Source organism: Hetaerina americana, unplaced genomic scaffold, assembly GCF_022747635.1.
Source record: "Hetaerina americana unplaced genomic scaffold, ioHetAmer1.1.p SCAF_1, whole genome shotgun sequence".
Lineage (NCBI taxonomy): Eukaryota > Metazoa > Arthropoda > Insecta > Odonata > Calopterygidae > Hetaerina > Hetaerina americana.
In genome coordinates, this window is record NW_027286069.1 from 32,874,626 (window position 1) to 32,893,469 (window position 18,844).

General features: G+C 41.1%; 1 protein-coding gene across 1 annotated transcript in view; it reads right to left on the reverse strand.

Annotated features, from left to right (window-relative positions):
• Positions 1 to 18,118, reverse strand: part of LOC139697355 (homeobox protein orthopedia-like) — a 77,296-nt gene extending 59,178 nt beyond the window's left edge. Inside the window, exon 1 of the mRNA XM_071596024.1 lies at positions 17,732 to 18,118. Within this exon, the coding sequence (XP_071452125.1) occupies positions 17,732 to 18,118 (387 nt within the window). The remainder of the gene's footprint in view (positions 1 to 17,731) is intronic.
• Positions 18,119 to 18,844: the final 726 nt, after the last annotated feature.

Below are 18,844 nucleotides of genomic sequence, written 5' to 3' on the forward strand. Positions count from 1 at the left end.
CGAAGGTCAGTTTGATAGGTGGGGGTAGAGTTCACCTTGTACTAAGCCCGATGGTGTGTGAAATTCACACATCAGGGTAGGGGGGTCAGTACCTTTCCCTGTACCCACTATGGTTTCTCAGGAAGATCTGGTGCCAAAAAAATCACATAAATTTGATGGAGCTGAGGGTAATCAGAGAGACATGCCCGGGAAACGAACCCAGCCCCTTCTTCAGTAGTCTAACGCTCTACCCCTGGACTGACTCGTCCCCCCAACGCTCGTAAATAGGAGAGGTAAAAATATGTCATGCTAAATTTGGGCCTGTGATTTCTACCTCTCGTTGGTTTATATCTATTGTGAATACGATCCATTCATCGGGTGGCTTCTAAGTTCCAGGAAGTTCGAAGAATTAAGGTTTAATTGCCGAGTAGTATGGTGCCAGCCATTTCGAGCATTGACTTGTCAAAACCGACGTCCACTTCAATGCGAAGTTTTCCTTTTCACTTGCCTACTACTCTTTTGGGAATGTACATAGTCTCTGCTGCAGAAAACATAGAATGCCATCGGTTAAGTTTCACAATTTTGTCCGATATACAAAACATGTTTCAAGAAATGAGAGTAAATATATCTTGCATCACTTGGAGGGATCTCGAAAGTAAAATCCTAAGGTTAGCAATGTTAATGCTGGAGTACTCGGGTCAAAAACATTTCGAGGAAAATATAGGTGGTAAAAGGATAGGTGTTGCGCCATTTTGTCGTTTAGGAAAACTTGGTAGTCAGTTGAAGATATGCGAATGGAGTAGGTCATATGGAAATACCAAAAAAAAGTGTGACGAACTATTTGCACAAACTCTACTGAGTTGAATGTACGAGACTGTTCCAGTTGCATAAATTCGGATCAATACATCCTAAAGTACAATAAAGAGTGCGAAAACCCACATTCTACATTAGTGACTGTGAAGTAAGTCTTACGTTATCGGCACAGCCATATTGAGTTAAATTGATGAGTTCCGTGTCTATATTGTATTGCCAGCTGTCATTTCAAGTGGTACGTCGATATGATTACTAAGCCAGCCAGTTACTAAGAGCGTGAGACGCTCACAAAGCCCATGTTTTCCTTTCATCTAGTTGCCTCATCCAAGTCTCCTTTCTCCCTTCCTACCCACCCGCCCCCACCCCCTTTCCTGATTTCCTCCCTCCCCATCCCCTTCCTCGTGTCCTCTTCTTCTACTTCCCCGTCCCTCTCCGCCCTCCCATCCCCTCCACATCTCTCCACTCTCATCCGCTTTCCTTTCTCACCTCGGCCAAAAGCGCTGCCGGGGCCTCGCGAAAAATCAGAAGTTACACATATATTTGTGCCACTTAAGGAGGCATTCTTCTGCCTTTTCGACTCATGTTTATGTCGCGAAAAAAATAAAGAGAATACATATCCGTCCATCGAGAAATATTGCGATGAGGCAGGAATTTATTAACTTCGTGATTAGCTGTTCCTTGACAATTATGTAAAACATTCCGTGTTCCGTTGATATGTTATTATGAAATTTCTATGCTATTGTAAATTTCTATTTTTGAACTTGCATACACATACCGCATGCAATGAGGTAACTCGAAATTTCCCTCATTTTCGCCACGAACATAATTGTTCTGTTAATCCAGATAGGCTGTTTCTACCTCATATCATCTCTAACAAAAATTTAATGTGAACTATCAAAGCGTTAATACCAAACATTAGTTGGGATATCATTTTCTTATCGAAATAAATATAATACAGTTGGCATATAAACTTGGTACTCCGGAAAAATCACTGATGGTTGCGTTTCTAAACATGATGGTTTCAGCAGTTGTAATTGACATGTGATGTCAATGTGTTGAGTCTGCACGTAAGCCAAAGTTGTAGGACAAATCTGAGAAGAATTAGAATTAGAATTTTTTTCTAGATTGGAATTTTTCTGCATTAGAATTCTGTAATAATCGATAGTTCAATAGATGCATAACTTTTAAACCAGGGTCACTTATTGGACTTAGTGAAGTTAACTCCCATTGCTGAGTTTAAAAGTATTACAAAAACTAGCGTGGATTGTTGGGCGTGAATGTTTGCCAATATGTGACTTGGATACAGTTCAATTAAATTACTGGCGAACATTTATGTAATTTTAAATAGCGTACATTATTTCATTTATTCCCTCAATATAGTTACGCTATTTAGGTTTTTTTAGCAAATTCATTTGCAAGTCAAAGCAGTCAATAAGTAAGCGATACATGAATAAGCCCAGTGAATGGAGATAGTGGTTCGGAAATAATCATTAAATGGAAATAGGATGATTTCACGCATGTAAATTGATTTTATGCATAGCATGTAAGGAGACGAGCTTGTAAACATTCGTCCTGTTTATTTTTTAGGATGAATAAGCTCACACTGTTTTATTCTATTGCTCCACCCCAGAAATCGTACAAAAGTTTCAGGTTGGTAAATGGTCGAATCGGTTTCTCATCTAGCACCTCAGCCTATACGAGTATTTTCCAATAAGTTTTGTCAAGATGATTCTTCAGAGAGTCAGTTTCTCTCTGGTGGTTTTGATATGATGATTTTATGAGACGCTTTTATTCTATAACGAACGCTAAGTTTTTTCACGTTAATTGAGCTCATTCAAATTATTATCTAGCGGCAAGTTTATAATAGGAGGGAGGGAGTAATTCCGACGTGGTATTCGTTGGTTGTCAGGTGGAAACGCAAAAAATTCCAGCTATTGGTGTGCTCGAAAAAATACTGATCTAACCGAAATTATATCATGTTACCTGATCGCTTCTTCGAAATGTTTCTAAGGATATCTCACCCCACCACATGGAACCTTCCTCCTCCCGTTGTTGTCACCCCTCTTAAGTATTCCCCTTCTCCCTTTCAATCTTTTTCGAATGTTTCCTTCCTCCTTCAACCCAGCGTCTTCCGTTTCCCAGAACACCCTCGAGCATCCCCCTCATCCCACCCTCCTTCATCATCCCTTCCCCCACCCACTCCACTTCTCGCACCCCTCCCTCTCGCCGCAAAATCCCTTTCGCCATCGAGGGCGCATTGAAAGGGGTTTACGCGGCTGTTGTCGCCGCGGAATGTCTTCCGACGGTGTGGAATTCCTCGATTCAGAACTTTGGGATCTCCTTCCCCCCACTTTTTTTACCCGGCCGCTTGTGAAAAGGGTTTGTTTTTTTTCTTTTCCTTCCCCCAAAGTTTTTTGCCCTCTCTCTTTCTTCCCTCCTCGTCCTCTTCCCCACCTCTCTTCGGATATTTTCGTGAAGATAAAGGAGACCATACAGGCACTTCTCCGCGTGTGAGTCAACGATTGGTGAGCGGGTGAGTGAGAAAGAGGGAGGGATTGGGGATGGGAGTGCTGGGGGGACGGGGAAGGGAGGGAGTGGATGGAGGGAGAAAGCGGAGTGAGGGAGCGTGAGAAAGTGTTGAAGTCGAAGAAGGGGTTGTTCGGGGGTAAAAAAAAGGGTCGCGAGGGACAGTGGGCCGACTCTTGGTGTGACTTGGAAACTTTGTAACCAACAATAACCCACCTACTCGTAATAAAACGTCCACACGGAATGAATTCCAATATCGGGCGTACCAAGTGGGCATCTTTGGCGTAATACATCGGGTCTCCCAGCGGGCAGGGTTAACGTACTAGGGATGGATAGTTTCTTTAGAGTTCGCGGAGACATGGATCGCTACATGCGTGAATTATTTTGAATTCATCAATTTATGTTTACAAACAGATACGTTTACAGCATTCTGAATTGGTGGCGCCACCTGATTTAAAGCCAGATATGGATAAATCCTGGAATGATTGAATTAAACCACGTCAGTTTATAATCTCGGTTTGAAACCCCTTAACACAAACACAATTGGCTTCTATTCCACTCTAAGAAGCAATCCCATTCCATGCTAATTGTAACCCTCATCTGGTATTTTTATGTCCGGAGTAAATGTTGGTCATTTGATATATAAGATGTGTTCGACGAAAATAAGTTTGTGTTTAAAAAAATATATTGGCATCCATTTCAGTTGGGCTGCTCTCAAGCGCATATAGATTCGGACAGAATGAAGATATTCTTCGGATATTTTTAAGAAAACTGTATGTAGTAGGATGTCACGGATATTCCAAATAGGCGAGACGGAGTTACCATTTATATCATGAAACTTCATTATTTCTACTAATTTACTAATAAATATTTCAGCCATTAACAAAATAAATCTTTTCAGCAATGCAGTTGACTATATCAGGTAATAGAACTATGGAACAAACAATAACTAAGGGTCCCTGCATTGCAGTCTGTATGGCATACCTTGTTCGGAAATGGTGTTTTTTCAAAATTATAGGATACAGTTTGCGACATTTGTTGTCGAGTGACATTTTATTAGTTAATCCCACCTTCTTGGTACACAAGGTTGATGTAATATTATTAAAATGTTACTGAATGAGAGATGAAGACGTGTGCACTTTTGTCAAGGGTGCACAAAAAAGTTTCAGCAATGAGGGCAGACTCTATGTAGGTAGGATCGTCTACCTTACCCTGAGTTTTTTTCACGTAGTGACGCTTGACGAGGAAATAACGGGCAACAAATTCTTAATGGACGAGCAAAACAACCTCATTTTTCTGGAGTGATTTATTTACGCGACATATATAGTTGTCATTTCATGCTGGGGTTATGGGAAGCCAAACTCGCTGAAACGAGAAACTTTCCGAGAGAAACGTTTGCGAAATCATGTTTTGTGTGCTTGCGGTGGGAGTGACTAATGGTTTGTCAACGCGAGAAGTGTAGCGTCACGAAATTCGCTCTTCTTCTGTTTTCGTTTCCCTTGAGACATCGCGCGACCCTTACCACGCACCCGTAACTCCCCCCTCCTCTATCTACCCCACCTCCCACACCCTTCCCTATTCTTGATCGCTGCCTCCGCAACCCTTTGCGAATCAATGTAGGGGAAGAAAAGCGGGCGGAGAGAGTCTTGGAGGACGCAGAGGAGTGCAGAGGGATGCCCACCCATGCATACCCCCTTTCATACCTTTTAGCGGACACCTGCGCGCGCCCCCACCCCCAACAACCCCCTCGCCCCTTCCTTCTCGAACATCACTCCCCCCCTCCCTCCTTCGGTGCAACACCCTCCCGACACCAGACACTAAAACCCCAATCACGACCTCCCACCGTCCCTCCGGGAGTCCTCTCGGCCATACCCTTCCCTCTTCCCTGCCCTACCCGCGCCCTACCCCCATCCTTTTCCCACATCCCCTCCTTCCCCCTTCGCACTCACTCTCTCCCTCCTAGTTTCACCCTTTCCTCATCCTTCCTCTCGCCACTTTCATGTTTCTCGTCACCGCCCCGGCGACCTTCGTGGGGCATTCGTGTGGGGGAGCCCACCCACGTGACGGGGCAGTAGTCGACACCCATGTGTGAGTTAGGGGAGGAGAGGGGTGTGCGGAGACCACCTCTTCTTTATGTCTCCCTCCCTTTTTCTCTCCCTCCTTCTCTCTCTAAAACTGTGAAGGTTTCTCCCTCTCCCTCTCTCTCTTTCCCTCTGTCTGCCTCTTCATCTCCCGCTCGTACCTCCATCCTCCTCCTCATCTTTTTCCATCTTCTCTCTTTTTCTATCCTCCTCTTTCTTTCCCTTCATTGTCTGAAACTTTCAATCCGCTCGTTGCCATCTCTTCTTTTTTCCAACTCTCACGCTCTTCCCCCTGGTGTCCTCTTTCTATTGTTCATCATCCTATCGTTTCCATCATCCTGTAATTATCTCCGAATACAGATTGAAAAGGGTGTACAATCCTTAGATACTTATCGGGCCAATAAACGTAGTCGACATGCTGACTTCCCATGAGGTATTTTGTTACGATAATGTCCACCACGTGTAGCTGTTTAATAAGTGATGAATGAGAATAATAATGACAAGACATGAGTGTCAATTTGAAAATATTCCTCGGTCCATGCAAATTAATGATCCTCCATCGCCTCCACCCTCTTCTTAAGATATTTTTCTAGCTCCTCCTTCCATATTCCAATATGAAATGGTATTCTTTAGGTTTTTTTGCCGTGGCGGCTGCGAACCAGCTTTTAAATGGAAATTACGCGATGAATGTCCAAATAATTCTATAAAAACGGATGTGAATTCTCCGAAATATTTCGTAAATTAAAATTATTTTTACTGAGAACGATTTTCATTTATATTCTAGTTCATTGTCCGGGATTCCCAACCCCAGTATTCCTATTCTAGAATAGCTGAATTACTCAGTAAAACATGTTCACTCTCATCTTGAAGACAAGACAGATGCACATCTACATGGAGTAGAGGTTTCATGCAGTTTTCAACGATCCTATCTTAAAGTTTTGGTTAATACCGACGGAGTGCTTTTGTATACTAATTCTCTCCCATACGTAATTACATATTTGCCCAAATGTATAATAGCAATTGTTATAACCTAATTGGGAAACTACATTTGACTGCTGCGCCACCTGAACAAATTTTATAGAAACTTTATAGGATTGCTGTTGAAATTTTTCTATTTCTATTGCTTCCATGAAAGTTAACTGCTACCAATCTATTGAAAGGTTGAAAGGAGGGCGAGCCAAAAAAACCTTTCAACCTTTATTCACCCATTTTTCCCTGCCTCATTCGTTATCTCAGTCTTTCATTTATGGACCGCTGCGCATTTTTCTCATCCCGACTCCGCTACCAGTTTTATCCTCTATTATATTATGACATGAGGAGTAGTAGCAGTCTTGGTGACTAGGTTTAAATTGATTCCTGGGCTGTGATAATTAAACACTTGTTTAGTAATTGAAATATATAAAATAAAGGAACAGTAGTATAAGAAGTAAATATTTGAATCCACGAAATCGCCTGTAAGAGATTCGTCCAAAGTTCGGCCTATCCTGCAAAGTAATGAGCGGAGGTTAACGGTAGACTGATGGCACGTGATCTCTTTGAAGAGTTACGGCGAATAGAAATGAATTAAAGCGAGAATTCTGCGTTATTATTTTACGGCCGGTTGTAAATAAAACGTGAATTTGACGGCGGCTTTAGAACCCGCTTTAGAGACAGAGCGAAATTGCCGTACCGTGATCGTTAATTTAGCATCGATTTTATTTTACAAATGATAACTCTCAGCGTGGACTTTTCAAACTCGGATTTTTATTTTTTTTGTGAAATATTATCGGCAACAAATTCCTGAAAAAAGTGCCGAATTGAATTTTTTTGGCGAATGTTGATGCATTTTGGATCGTATATTAAAAAAATAAGGAGCGAAAGAAAATGTGATAGACCAGGCTTTTAGGAAATAAACATAAAAATTAATGGAATTAATAAATTTAGGTTAAAAATTTTCATAATACCTCATATGACGGTTAAAGTATCTTTTCGGAGCAAAGGACCTTATCGGTAAATAAACTATAATGGTTACTCAATATTAAAGTATAATGTTTAAGTTGAAAGGGAATTTTATAAAAATTTTTCGAGCACCTAAAAACCTTCGGCGTTTATAATAAAAGTGACAAATTAATTAATAAATATTTTAATGCACAAAAATGCCTACAATTGGTTTATTTCAAATCATCTTTATTTTTTTCTTCCATATGAAAATAAACGAAGAAAATGGCACATTTTGTCGATGCCTCCTCTACGTGCTATTTTTTAAACTTATGGCAAAATTGTGAAGCATCCAAGGATTATTAGGATCTATATAATTCGTCACCAATGCACATTTTATTCTGATACAATCCATTATCGAATAAAATAATTAGGAATGGCATTTGAAATAATTGAATTAAGTCATGCATCGCAACTCATGTGTTCATTACTTGTCGAAATGTGTACTCACGTTCGTCCTTTCAATTATCCAGTATCCAAATATTTTTTACTTGAATTAATTGGCATCAGCATTTTCTGCTAAAGGTTTGGATGTCGTTTAAGTATTATGTCGGCAAATTTCTGATTAAATCAAAACTAATGGTACGATGGGAAATCATGAATTACTTCTTCATTTATTTGTAAGAGCTGGAGTATGAGGAAATGTACATGAACTCGTGGGTGCGAGCGAAATTCGGGAGATGGTTTAGCTTAACCAATGGGAGGAACAGAAGGGGTGCAAAACGGGCAATAACTGAAGCTGCATCAGGTTCAAAATCGCGCATGTGATGTCTCTCGTGCGGCTGTATCTAAATATTCTCGTCTTATGAACTGATTTATAATAAGTTACGTATCAAAGATTGATGATGCTACTCCAGGTGAAAACTGGTGAGGCTGGTTTTTTTTTGTTATTCTACCGTTTAAGGTAGGTTTTGGATAGACACAGACCCACTAACACTACATTTGTTCTCCAGTCGAACGTTTTTCCATCACAGTCTTCAACACTCCGTTTCCAGTCAGAACGCTGTGCATCCACTTTTCATGTCTCTTTTCGATTTCTCCGAGCAAACCGCGCTTCTCCCCCTCCATGTCTTGAACTTGCTCTTGTTTTCCTTCCCATCTATTTTGTTTTTTCCATCTCTCTTCACACAAAGCTGGGGGTAGAAGGGTAATTATTAAAGTGAATCATACAGAAAGAGCTGGATATTTAGAAACGACGCATGCTTATAAAAACGCCAGTGTATTTCTCCTTCAAAACACTTTTAGACATAAAATAAGAATTTTTAAAACGCAAATTGATGCATTAATGCCAACCGAATTTCCTTTGCACAAGGGAATAGAACATTACACTTAAGAGATACGGCAGTGCATATAAAGCTGTTGGTAAAAATATTTTCATTCCTTTCAAATATAGGAATGACTTCTCTTTTTATTTCATAACATTTTATCAACAAGTAATTTTGGTGCTTAATGTCTTGTGTGGAATCATCCGGTTCACCTCCTGCAAAATAAACGGAGGCTTGCAAGAGTGGACTATGAATGAAGTGTCACAACGCTAAGTAATTCAGCTTCTACTATGATTTTTGTTAGTGTTGTCCTAGAGAAGATACTTGTAAAGACCAAATTTTATTTATAATGGCTGTTGGTTAACAGACATGGGAAAAGTTGCCATTTCTCTTAATGGATAAAATAAATACTTGAAAACTGGGTCGTTTATGAGATTTTATGGAGGACATAGGAATGTGCTATTATTAAATCACAAAGCCTAGAATTTACAATCGAAAATTGGTCCCCATTGAAAGAAAAGTGTGTGCATAAATTATCATCAAGCCGTTCTTTAATCAAGCAATGCATTTGTGCGATTACATTGGGGAAATGGTAGGCAAATGTGCCAAAATTGAAAGAAAATTAGAGAGGGCCTCAAATGAAGGTTCGAAATGTCCTCTGTTCCCATAAAACGTTTAATGATGGAAAATGCAATAAATGCCCATGTCCTCTCTAGGTTGGATTTAATAAGGGATTGTTAATTGGGAGAACGAACAGTGATAAAATATTAACAAGAATTATCAATGAAAGAAATTACTTAAGTGCAGTAGAAATGATAAGTTATGATTAAGTTATGATTTTATGTGCACATAGGACCACCACATCTTATATTTCCCCTAAAAATTGGGATTCCTCATCACAGGGCGAGGTGTAGACATTCCGTGAAAGTACAGCGGCGGTTTTAGATTGTGGGCTGAAAAACGTAGTCTTAAATAGATTGTGAGGTTAAGAACAGTTCGTTGACTTAAGTGTGCTCCGAACCGAACCCATACGAAGTACTGAATTTGTAACCTATTTGCTAAACAATATCCGTAACCGTGAAAAACTTTTCTATAAATGCCGACGTAAAAATTTTCATTAATACGATTTTACCCCTTTGAAAAGAGTAATGGGTTTATACTTAATTTTTGAATTTGACGTGAAAAGAGAACTGGTTTTAGAATCGCAAAAATCTCACGTTTCACTTTCTTTTTCAAACAACTTACATTTTTCTATTTTAATGCTAACGTTTCTAGCTAATGTTATATTATTCGTGCTAGTGTCATCAAATGTGTCTTAAATAGTGAAATTTATTACTGTTAAGCTGTATGTATAAAGGGCAAAAAAATATATCTATGTGAGTATTTTTTATGATTTCAATTGATTTCAGAAGTTTTTTATACGCTATCCTTATAACACCTTTATTCTGATATTTCTTCTGAAGTTTTCCCACACTGGAGTGCATGTTTTGTATTACCTTTTTGATCAGATTGTTAATTTTGATACAATCAGCTTATTTTTCCTCCACGCCGATTTTATATAATCGATCGATAATCTCAATGTAACTCATTTGAGTGAATTCGCTGTTTTACCTCATTTTGCATTTAAATGTTGCCTTTACCTCCTTTAAAATTGAAAATCAGATACTCGAAATATGCAGGAGGATATAATATACTTGACGTAATAAAACATCACACTCCTCGAGTTTTTGCTCTCGAAGCACCGGGGCCTTCATGAATGGACGGATCGGTATTTTTTGTAAAGAAAGAGTTCCACAACACCAGGAAGGGATCTATGTTGATTGCGGTATTCTAGGCTACGATTAGGATCTCGTCAAAGGCGTCCGCCGTCACCCATCCAAAAACCCCGGACCTCATTCGACCCCCTCATCCCTCCATGAGTTCCTCGTTTTTTTCCACCAAGGGGCTCAGGTGGAGGAAAGCTCACTTGGCTCTTAGTCTTTGGAAGAAGATTTGAGGGTGGGCGGGAAGTATAAGCGTATAGGCATGGATGGCATTCGGTGGGATGGAGACCACCCATGGTCACTCGCTCGCACCCCTCCGTCCTCCTTATATCCTTGTCCTGTCCCATCCAGTCTGCAGCAGCAGCAGAATCGTAAAAATGCCCCGCGAGCCGAAATTGAGAGGATTCATTTTCCTCGGTCACGTGGACCACGAACGGCGTAAGGAGGAAGCGTTTCGTCTCACCTGGGAGAGTTCGGCGACGACCTCGGCCTCGTCTACACGTGGCGGTTCCTTCATTCGTTGCGCGAAACAAAGAGAACATCGCTCAAGACTTGAAGCCGGAAAATTAGTTACTTTGAGGAGAAGGAAGGGGGTTGGATTGAGGAGGATTGAGGGAACCTTAACTCGTGTAGAATAATGTCATAAATAAAATAGCAAATGAAAACTTAAATCGAAACTTTCTATTGCATTTGCAGCTATATTAAAAACTGATGAGGGTTTGTTGAAGAGATTGACTCAGCGGTAGCGCCTCGAGAGATATCACTATGATGCCCTTGGGAAGAAAACACATTTTTGGGAACAAATAAATTAGTGACTGTGTTCTTAAGGAGATATTAAACGATTTAATTGGTAGAGTGGCATTAAATTGATGAATATGAGATTTAAAGGAGATTAGAACCCAAGGATACTTGGAATTGTTCATTTGGAGCGAGGGAAATTGAGGTGATTTAAGTGATGGGTATAAGAGAAAGTTAAGTGAGTTCCAAAGAATATATAAGGGTATCGTGGGATTTCTAAGAGAAATAATTTGTTGAAGGGTTATGGTGCATCTACAACCTACTTCCTTTGCTAGATGTACGGAGGAAATAGGCGAGGAAAACGAGCATGTAAAGCGAGCAATGGCGTGAATGAAAAACAAAAGGGACTACATGAAGAATGATCGGAACTATGGCAACCTGAAGTATTTAGTGTACTTGTCGACATTTGACTGAGTTACTGAATACGTTTTTTGTAACTGTTGGTGGTAGGGATAGTGTTGGGAACTTACTTTTTTGGAGTAAGATCTCTAGGAGGAGAGTGCTTAAGCAGATTCTCCGCGAGTATTGAATCAATATAAGATATCAATATATCAAAAAGTAGAGAACGTTTTTATCAGTAAGTGAACGTTAAAAACATTTTTTTGTTCCGTTGCTCGCTAAAATTAATGAAAAGTAGAAGTCTCATTCACTTAACGTAAACAAACTAAATGGTCGATATTAATTATTTATTTACGTCGATTGATGAAGTAGATCATTTATACAGCTCTTCACGATAGTTAGCTGTCAGACATTTTGAAAACCTAATGTTTTGGATGTTTTTAGACTTTAAAGTCTCGAAATATCGGCTGTGAAACTCATAGCTACTTTTGAAATTCATCACCCATTCTCATATTTCTGGATAGTTTTGTTGTCTTGAACCCAAAAAAAATTTCTTTGAGGTGTTACAATACAACGGATCGATAACTTTTGAAAACCACTGGAACAAATTTGAGAATAAATTCTACAAAGCAAAAGAAATATCGACACTCGATTTATATGTATCGCCATAGATAGAACGTAAACGGTACCACAACTAGGAATTAAAAGAGACTTGCAAGTTTTTCGACTACTACTAGCCTTTGTACATGCCTTTGCAAATCACAAACTTAGCGGCTGTCGTAAAAACTTGAGACACTAGCGATCGGTAGTCATGGACACGAAGTGGATGCCGTGAACTTCATTCACCGCGCTATTCAACCTCATTACGAGACGCCAAGGTACTAGGGATCGTCATTCTCTCTCGCATGAGCATCGTCACCCCTCCTTCCATCTTTTCTCTCCCCCCTTTCGTGATCTCGCCGGCCTCTCCCCTAGACCCGCCGCCCTCGGTCCACCGCATTCCTACCTCGCCCCCCTCTCCCTATCCACTCTCCCCCTTCGTTCACCTACCCTCCACCCCCGTCCCACACTCTCTCGCTAGTCCGCCTCTCCTCACCAATGTTTCCCTTACCAATTAGCCTTCCTAGGGACGCGATGTGAGAAGCGTGAGCCACGGCGCTTCCCTCGGTGGTGCGCTGGCTGCCCTTTAAAGCGGGCCCGGACACACACGCTCTCTCTCTCTTTCTCCCATTCGCCCTCTTCCTCCTCCTTCACTTCCTTCTCCCTGCCACCGCCCCACTTCTCCAGCATCTCTACTTCCGCGCCTCCTCACGCGCTCTCTTTTCTTCCCTTTTCCCTTCTCGCCTCCTCTTTCGCTCACGCCTTCTTTCCGTAATACCCTTTTGTCTACCGTCCGCTTGTTCGCTTTCGTCCCCCCATCTCCGAACACCCTCCTCATAACAGCGTCGGAGGAAAAGTATTGGAATTCGTTTTGGTCAAGATTCCTCCGCTGAGTAAGAGAGAGCAGTTGTGTACGTGTTCAGAAAGACGACCTCTTGTTGCGGGATTACACAAACCAATGCCCTTAAAGAAACAATGGGGTCCGGGAAGGGAGGGAGTAAAATGGGTACATATCATTGTCGTGATCTCCATAATTTTTCGCGATAACGCGTTTTAGTGACTAACTATTACATAGCGAATGAACTATTTTATATACATCATTTCCTAATTTCTGTATGCCGTTTGGATAACTACAGTTTTCACTGTTCTATAAAATACTTTTATTCATGCCAAAATATTCATGTATTAATTTTGCATTAATCTCTTGAAATTTATTCCTTATTACAGTTGTTAAAATAATCTATTTTTCCTGCTTAAATTATATCAATTTTGTTGTTGTGAAATCATGCGCATGGTATTACAGTCAACATCTTAATATTTTGAATTTTATGGTTAATTTCCGCCACGATTAACTTAATTCTAATTCGTTTTGAGAGATATTTGATGGGCCAGTTCCTTTCCCTGTGCAAGTTATGGTTTCCCAGGAAGGTCTGGTCCCCGAAAAATCACACAGTTTGGGTGGAGCTGCAGGTTCCCGGGAATTGAACCGGGGCCCTCCGGTCATCCAACGCTCTATCCCTGGTCTACCGCAACCCGCATAAACCATAAACACAGTAATCAACCCGAAGATCGGTTTGGTAGGTGATGGTAGAGTTCACACAGTACTAAGCCCGACGTGCTTGAACCACGCATCGTAAACAACTCCCGAATGCCATCTCCTGGCCAAAGAATCGGGGCGGTTGGTTGCATAAATCCCCGCGGAATTCAGTGTAATTAGTTAATATCCGTTTCCTCGATAGCTGAAGAGGTTAGAGCATCGGCAAGCCGAAAGATCTGTGGTTCAAGTCCCGGTCAGGGGAATATTTTTCCACTTGTGATCTGCTCGATTCCGCCTTCTCCACCTCTACTGTGTTTGTCATTTACATGTGTTCCTATCCCTTTTCCTTATATCTGTATCCATGCGAATGAATATAAATATATATATGTTTATACACACACCTATAGAAGGCTGTTAAAACCTCCAGGTAATCCAATCAAAATTAGCTATAGAAGAGCTCTCTGATAAGAGTTCATCTTCCTCATTCCTTTTTAAAAGCTCAATAATTCTTTGTGTTTTTAGAAATATCTACAGTCGAGATCAGCAGCTTCCAGACGTGACCCATCATTTTCTTTCTGGGGTAATTTTAGGTTTTCGATTTGATCATCTGAGCTCCTTAGGACAATCTCGCACCTCGCAAAAGTCTCTCGAAGAAACTCGTAAAATGGTAACTGTGACGAATAATTTAAAGCCCTCATCATCCGGCCCACCTGCTTTAATTGAAGCAAAAGGGAATCGTAATTGAAATGAAAACCAGAAGATATCCCCGCGAGCGCGCGGGGGAGTGAGAGACAGAGATATGAGAATTAGCGCTCACTTCTCCCCATCATCATCCGGCCCCCTTCGTCTCGCATCGCTGCTCCTCCGCCAAAGATTCAATTCCCTCCCCCGACGTGTGTCTGGAGGGAGAGGCTCAAGAGTCCAAAGGGACTTAAGGGGAAACAATTATAAAGGCCACGTCAGCGGAGCTGGCGTGCCCTCGGTTTTTTCCGAGCCAGGAATCGCAATGGACCTCCGCTGCAATTCGTGTACATTCCCTCGTAGGTACACCCACATGCCCACGCGCATGTTTATACTATGTCTGAGCGCGCACGTGTATAAATGCCGTGTGTATAAACCCGTACGTGCGTAGAGGCAATGATGCTGGGGGAGCGTGGTGAAAAGGGTGCGAGGGAAGGTTACTCCCTTCGCCACTGTCTCTCTCGGCAGTGATATCCGGGGGGATTATAAGTTGCTACTCCGTCGACGACATTGATAATCCAGAGGGCCACGCTCTCGTCTGGGCAAGCACTTCCCCTCTAACAACCCCTCCTCTCCCGACGGCATCATCACCTACCTCTTTTGTTCTCTTCCCCTCTCCCCTTTACACCCTCTCTCTCATCGTGTATACCAGGTTTCTCCATCCACGCAACTCGTGTCAATGCAAAAACATTTTACGTAGCCTTTTTGTTTCAAAGTGCAGAGAGAAAATATATATTTTTTCAGGGGATAAAAATGTGATCCACGGTTGTTTGATTGACGGGGGTTTACCTGGATGAAAGCTTATTATCCCCAAGCAAGTTCCACATTTTATGCGGAGGTTAATCAATTAATCACTGGGCCGCAGATATTTTATTCCGTGTCCACCCTTCGCGTTCATCTCTCCGGTTTACGCTGATCATAATATTCTCTGTAGTTGCTCAGGCTCTCTCCCTGGAAAATTTCGGTCTCGGAGCGAGTGGATTTGGAGTTCCAGACACAAAACACCCCGATGATTGACCAAACCGGAAAAATGGAAGCGCCACAATATTATTATTTGCGTGTTGTTTTTCATGAAGAATAATTCAATTTACGAATTTTGAACGCGTATTTGGGGATAATGAACATTTGAAATAATATAATACATATGGAGTTGAAACCAAGCGAGTTTCTGCCAAAGCGTAAGTTTATTGATCCTCTCTCTTATCTCTTTGCCTGAATTGTAAACCCTAAACTCTTCTCCCGCTTTTTGCCTTGTAGTATCGTTCCATAACCCCTTCGTTTGACTGATAAGGAATGATTATGAAAATGTTTTTATCTCAAAGTCTTTTTCGCTATGTGAAGGGTATTAATATTTGCATTCGTCGAATTGCCGCTTGGCATTTTATTATAAGGTAACTTTAAGTATGGTATGTATTGAAATTGACAAAATATTCTTTTTTGATTGGAGATGAATTTGTATAAGCCTGTGGTTAATCCTTAATACTTAAATACGATCAGTGTCTCATCCTTTGCTGGGATTATTTGTTATTAGAATGGAGCACCAAACAAATATGCTCATTCCTACCGACCTCCCAAGTCAATTAAATAGTTTCCAAAATTTTCGGCTCTGTGTTCCTTAATAAGCTATAATTATCCATTATCATTCCTTTCCTCTTGTCTTAATACTCACTCAGCTAATGTAACAATCTTTGTCTTCTAAATCAGAATAACATTAATAAAATCCATGGAGAGAATGCTGCAATTAACGGAATGAATGCAGCTGCGCACAAGCAATCTTGGATCCACGACGCTACATTTAATTTACGCCAGTACGTTGCTTACCTGTATTCCTAGCATTAATCTTCTATTCATCAAGTTACTAATTTTTTAAACGGTTTTACGTTGCTTCACAAAGTATGTTTTCTCTCTGAATACTCCTAATGTGGACTTCTAAAACAAAGAAACTTCTTTTTGGTGACAGGGATTTTAGTTTTAAATCATAACTCCCACCACTCGTATAATAGTATTTTCGGTTGTTTTATTTTAAATTTACGTATATGTCTAATTAAATGGCGATAATCGTGTCGCAAGGGGCAGATTTTGCATACAAAATTTTACCCTGCCCTACAAGACATTATATGGTCGAGTAGTATGGGGAATTAAGCTATCAGTGTGTTGGAGGTCTGCATATATTCTAGTGTTCTACAGATATGGGTATCCCGCTCCATTAGCCAACACACATGAAAATATTTCTTTCAGCCTTGGAAGATGCGACAAATCAATTTACATTCATCAAAGAACTTCGAATTTCATATGGAGAAAAGAGTATAGAGTAGCGAATGTGTAGTACATGTATAGTAGTAGCGAATAGTTATTGCCACGTTTTTATCTTGTATTTCAAGTATTTATAATCTTCAAATCTATAACCTGCTAGCAAAAGAGTAAAATTAAAATGTTATTAGGCGCTAGAATCATTCGATTTTCTTTTCTTCCTCCCTAGAGAGGAAAAATTCAAAATCACTAATATTCCGGTTTTTATATAGGGGATTGGTTAAATATTTATCATGAATATTAGCTGAAAAAATGCATTCTATTTAAATGACTAGATTTGAGTGATCCCGGCGAAAGATTGATGATCGGTATGAAAAGTGCTCCGGAACCGTAAATAATTTATGATTCCGGGTCTCACTAAAATGCGTTTAATACCAACTCATTCAAACCATGAGATTACCTCCCAACTTACGTAACGGAGGCTGTGATTACATTTGTGCGTGTTACCGCAGGTTCCTTCCGGCGACCCCTATCCTTACGGCCTGTATTTGTGCATATCTTGCATATTGAAGGCTCATCATTTTAAATATGGTGCACAAGAGTGGCTAAAATCATCTTGCGCACTAGTTCGTCAGGCATTTCAATTCTTTTAGTAGCAAAAATACTCGATTTTCAGATAAAGACACAAATATAGGGTCATAGGTTCGAGTGCATGTGTTGTTTTTTTCTCAATAATTTTATAAGATCAAATTATTTTTATTTATTCATTGGTGGACTTTAAGTTCCAAGCTGGGAACTTAAATATTTTTCTTGCATTCCAGTTTCAACCTCATTATTTTTACTCCTAAACAACTGCTCTTAAAAATATACCTCTTCACCGAAGTCCAAGCTCGGGAGCCTCGGAGATTTGGGCCAAGTTTTGAAATAATTACAATCAAGGCACTCTGCTCTGCGTTGCAGAAACTTCCGAGGGAGGGAGGGGAGGATAAAATGATCTCGGTGTTTGGATCTACCCTCTGCAGGCACAAAATTGCGAATAAAACAGAAGGCTGAGTCACTCACCTGCACCCTCGACTCCGTGAGCCCTATCCTCATGGCTATCTCCTCCCGCATGAATATGTCCGGGTAATGCGTCTTTGCGAAGCATCGCTCCAGTTCGTTCAGCTGGGCCGGCGTGAACCTCGTGCGGTGGCGCTTCTGCTTTGCCCCCGCCCCGCCCCCCTTGTCCCCTCCGTCGCCACCTCCGCCCCCACCGCCGCCCCCACCGCCGCCGGGCCCACCACCACCCCCTCCGCCCCCGAGGCCGCTCGGCGGCTGCGGCGGAGAGCCGTCGCACATAGGCCCCCCCGCCCCCACCACGCCCTGGGGGGCGGCGGCCGAGGCCGCCGGCGAAGGGCGTCCGCCTCCGTTTGGGAGCTGTCCCCCCCCGGCGCCCCCGCCATGCTCCATGGAGGCTTTGAGGTCGGATGATTTGAGGTCATCGCAGGAGTCTTTGGGTCCTGTGGGAAAGAGGGAGAGAGGGTTTTTGCGTCAGTGAATGGTGAAGTGAGGCGATGAGGGACAAGGGGAAGGCGAAGGCCCGAGTGACAACGCCTTCATACGTGATCGTCATCATACGGGACCACGTTAAAAAATGCATGAAAAAAATAAAAATCACTTTAAAATACTGAGATGTACACTTTGAACTGTTGCATTTATTTTTTGGAGTAAGAAGATGGTTGATTGGAATTAGTTATTCTCTCATTAAAAAAACAAAAAGTGCACATTTTTTTCCTGTTTATGAGGCGATGAGATATAACTGTATCTAGTCCTTCATTCTTTCTTGCAATCAGTAACTCTGTCTTCTTCCCGATTCGTGATAATACCGTTGTCTTTTGATGGGCGCCTACGTATGCCCAATTTATCTTGCGTATTTGCTCTTTGATCCATCTTCATATTTTTGGCTTTTCTTCAATTTTTATCCAATTGGATCCTCGTTATAAGTCACTTATGTAGTGACAAATGATTATGAACTGGAATATACTTGTAGTCGTTTTTGTGTACATGCCTAATTCATAATTATAATTTTGATTGAATTTGTGGCATTTTTAACCTATTGCGAGCGTCTAATCGAAATGAAGCAATAAATCGGCGATTGAGTATCTAAATATGATCATTTTAGCTAAGGCTTGGTCT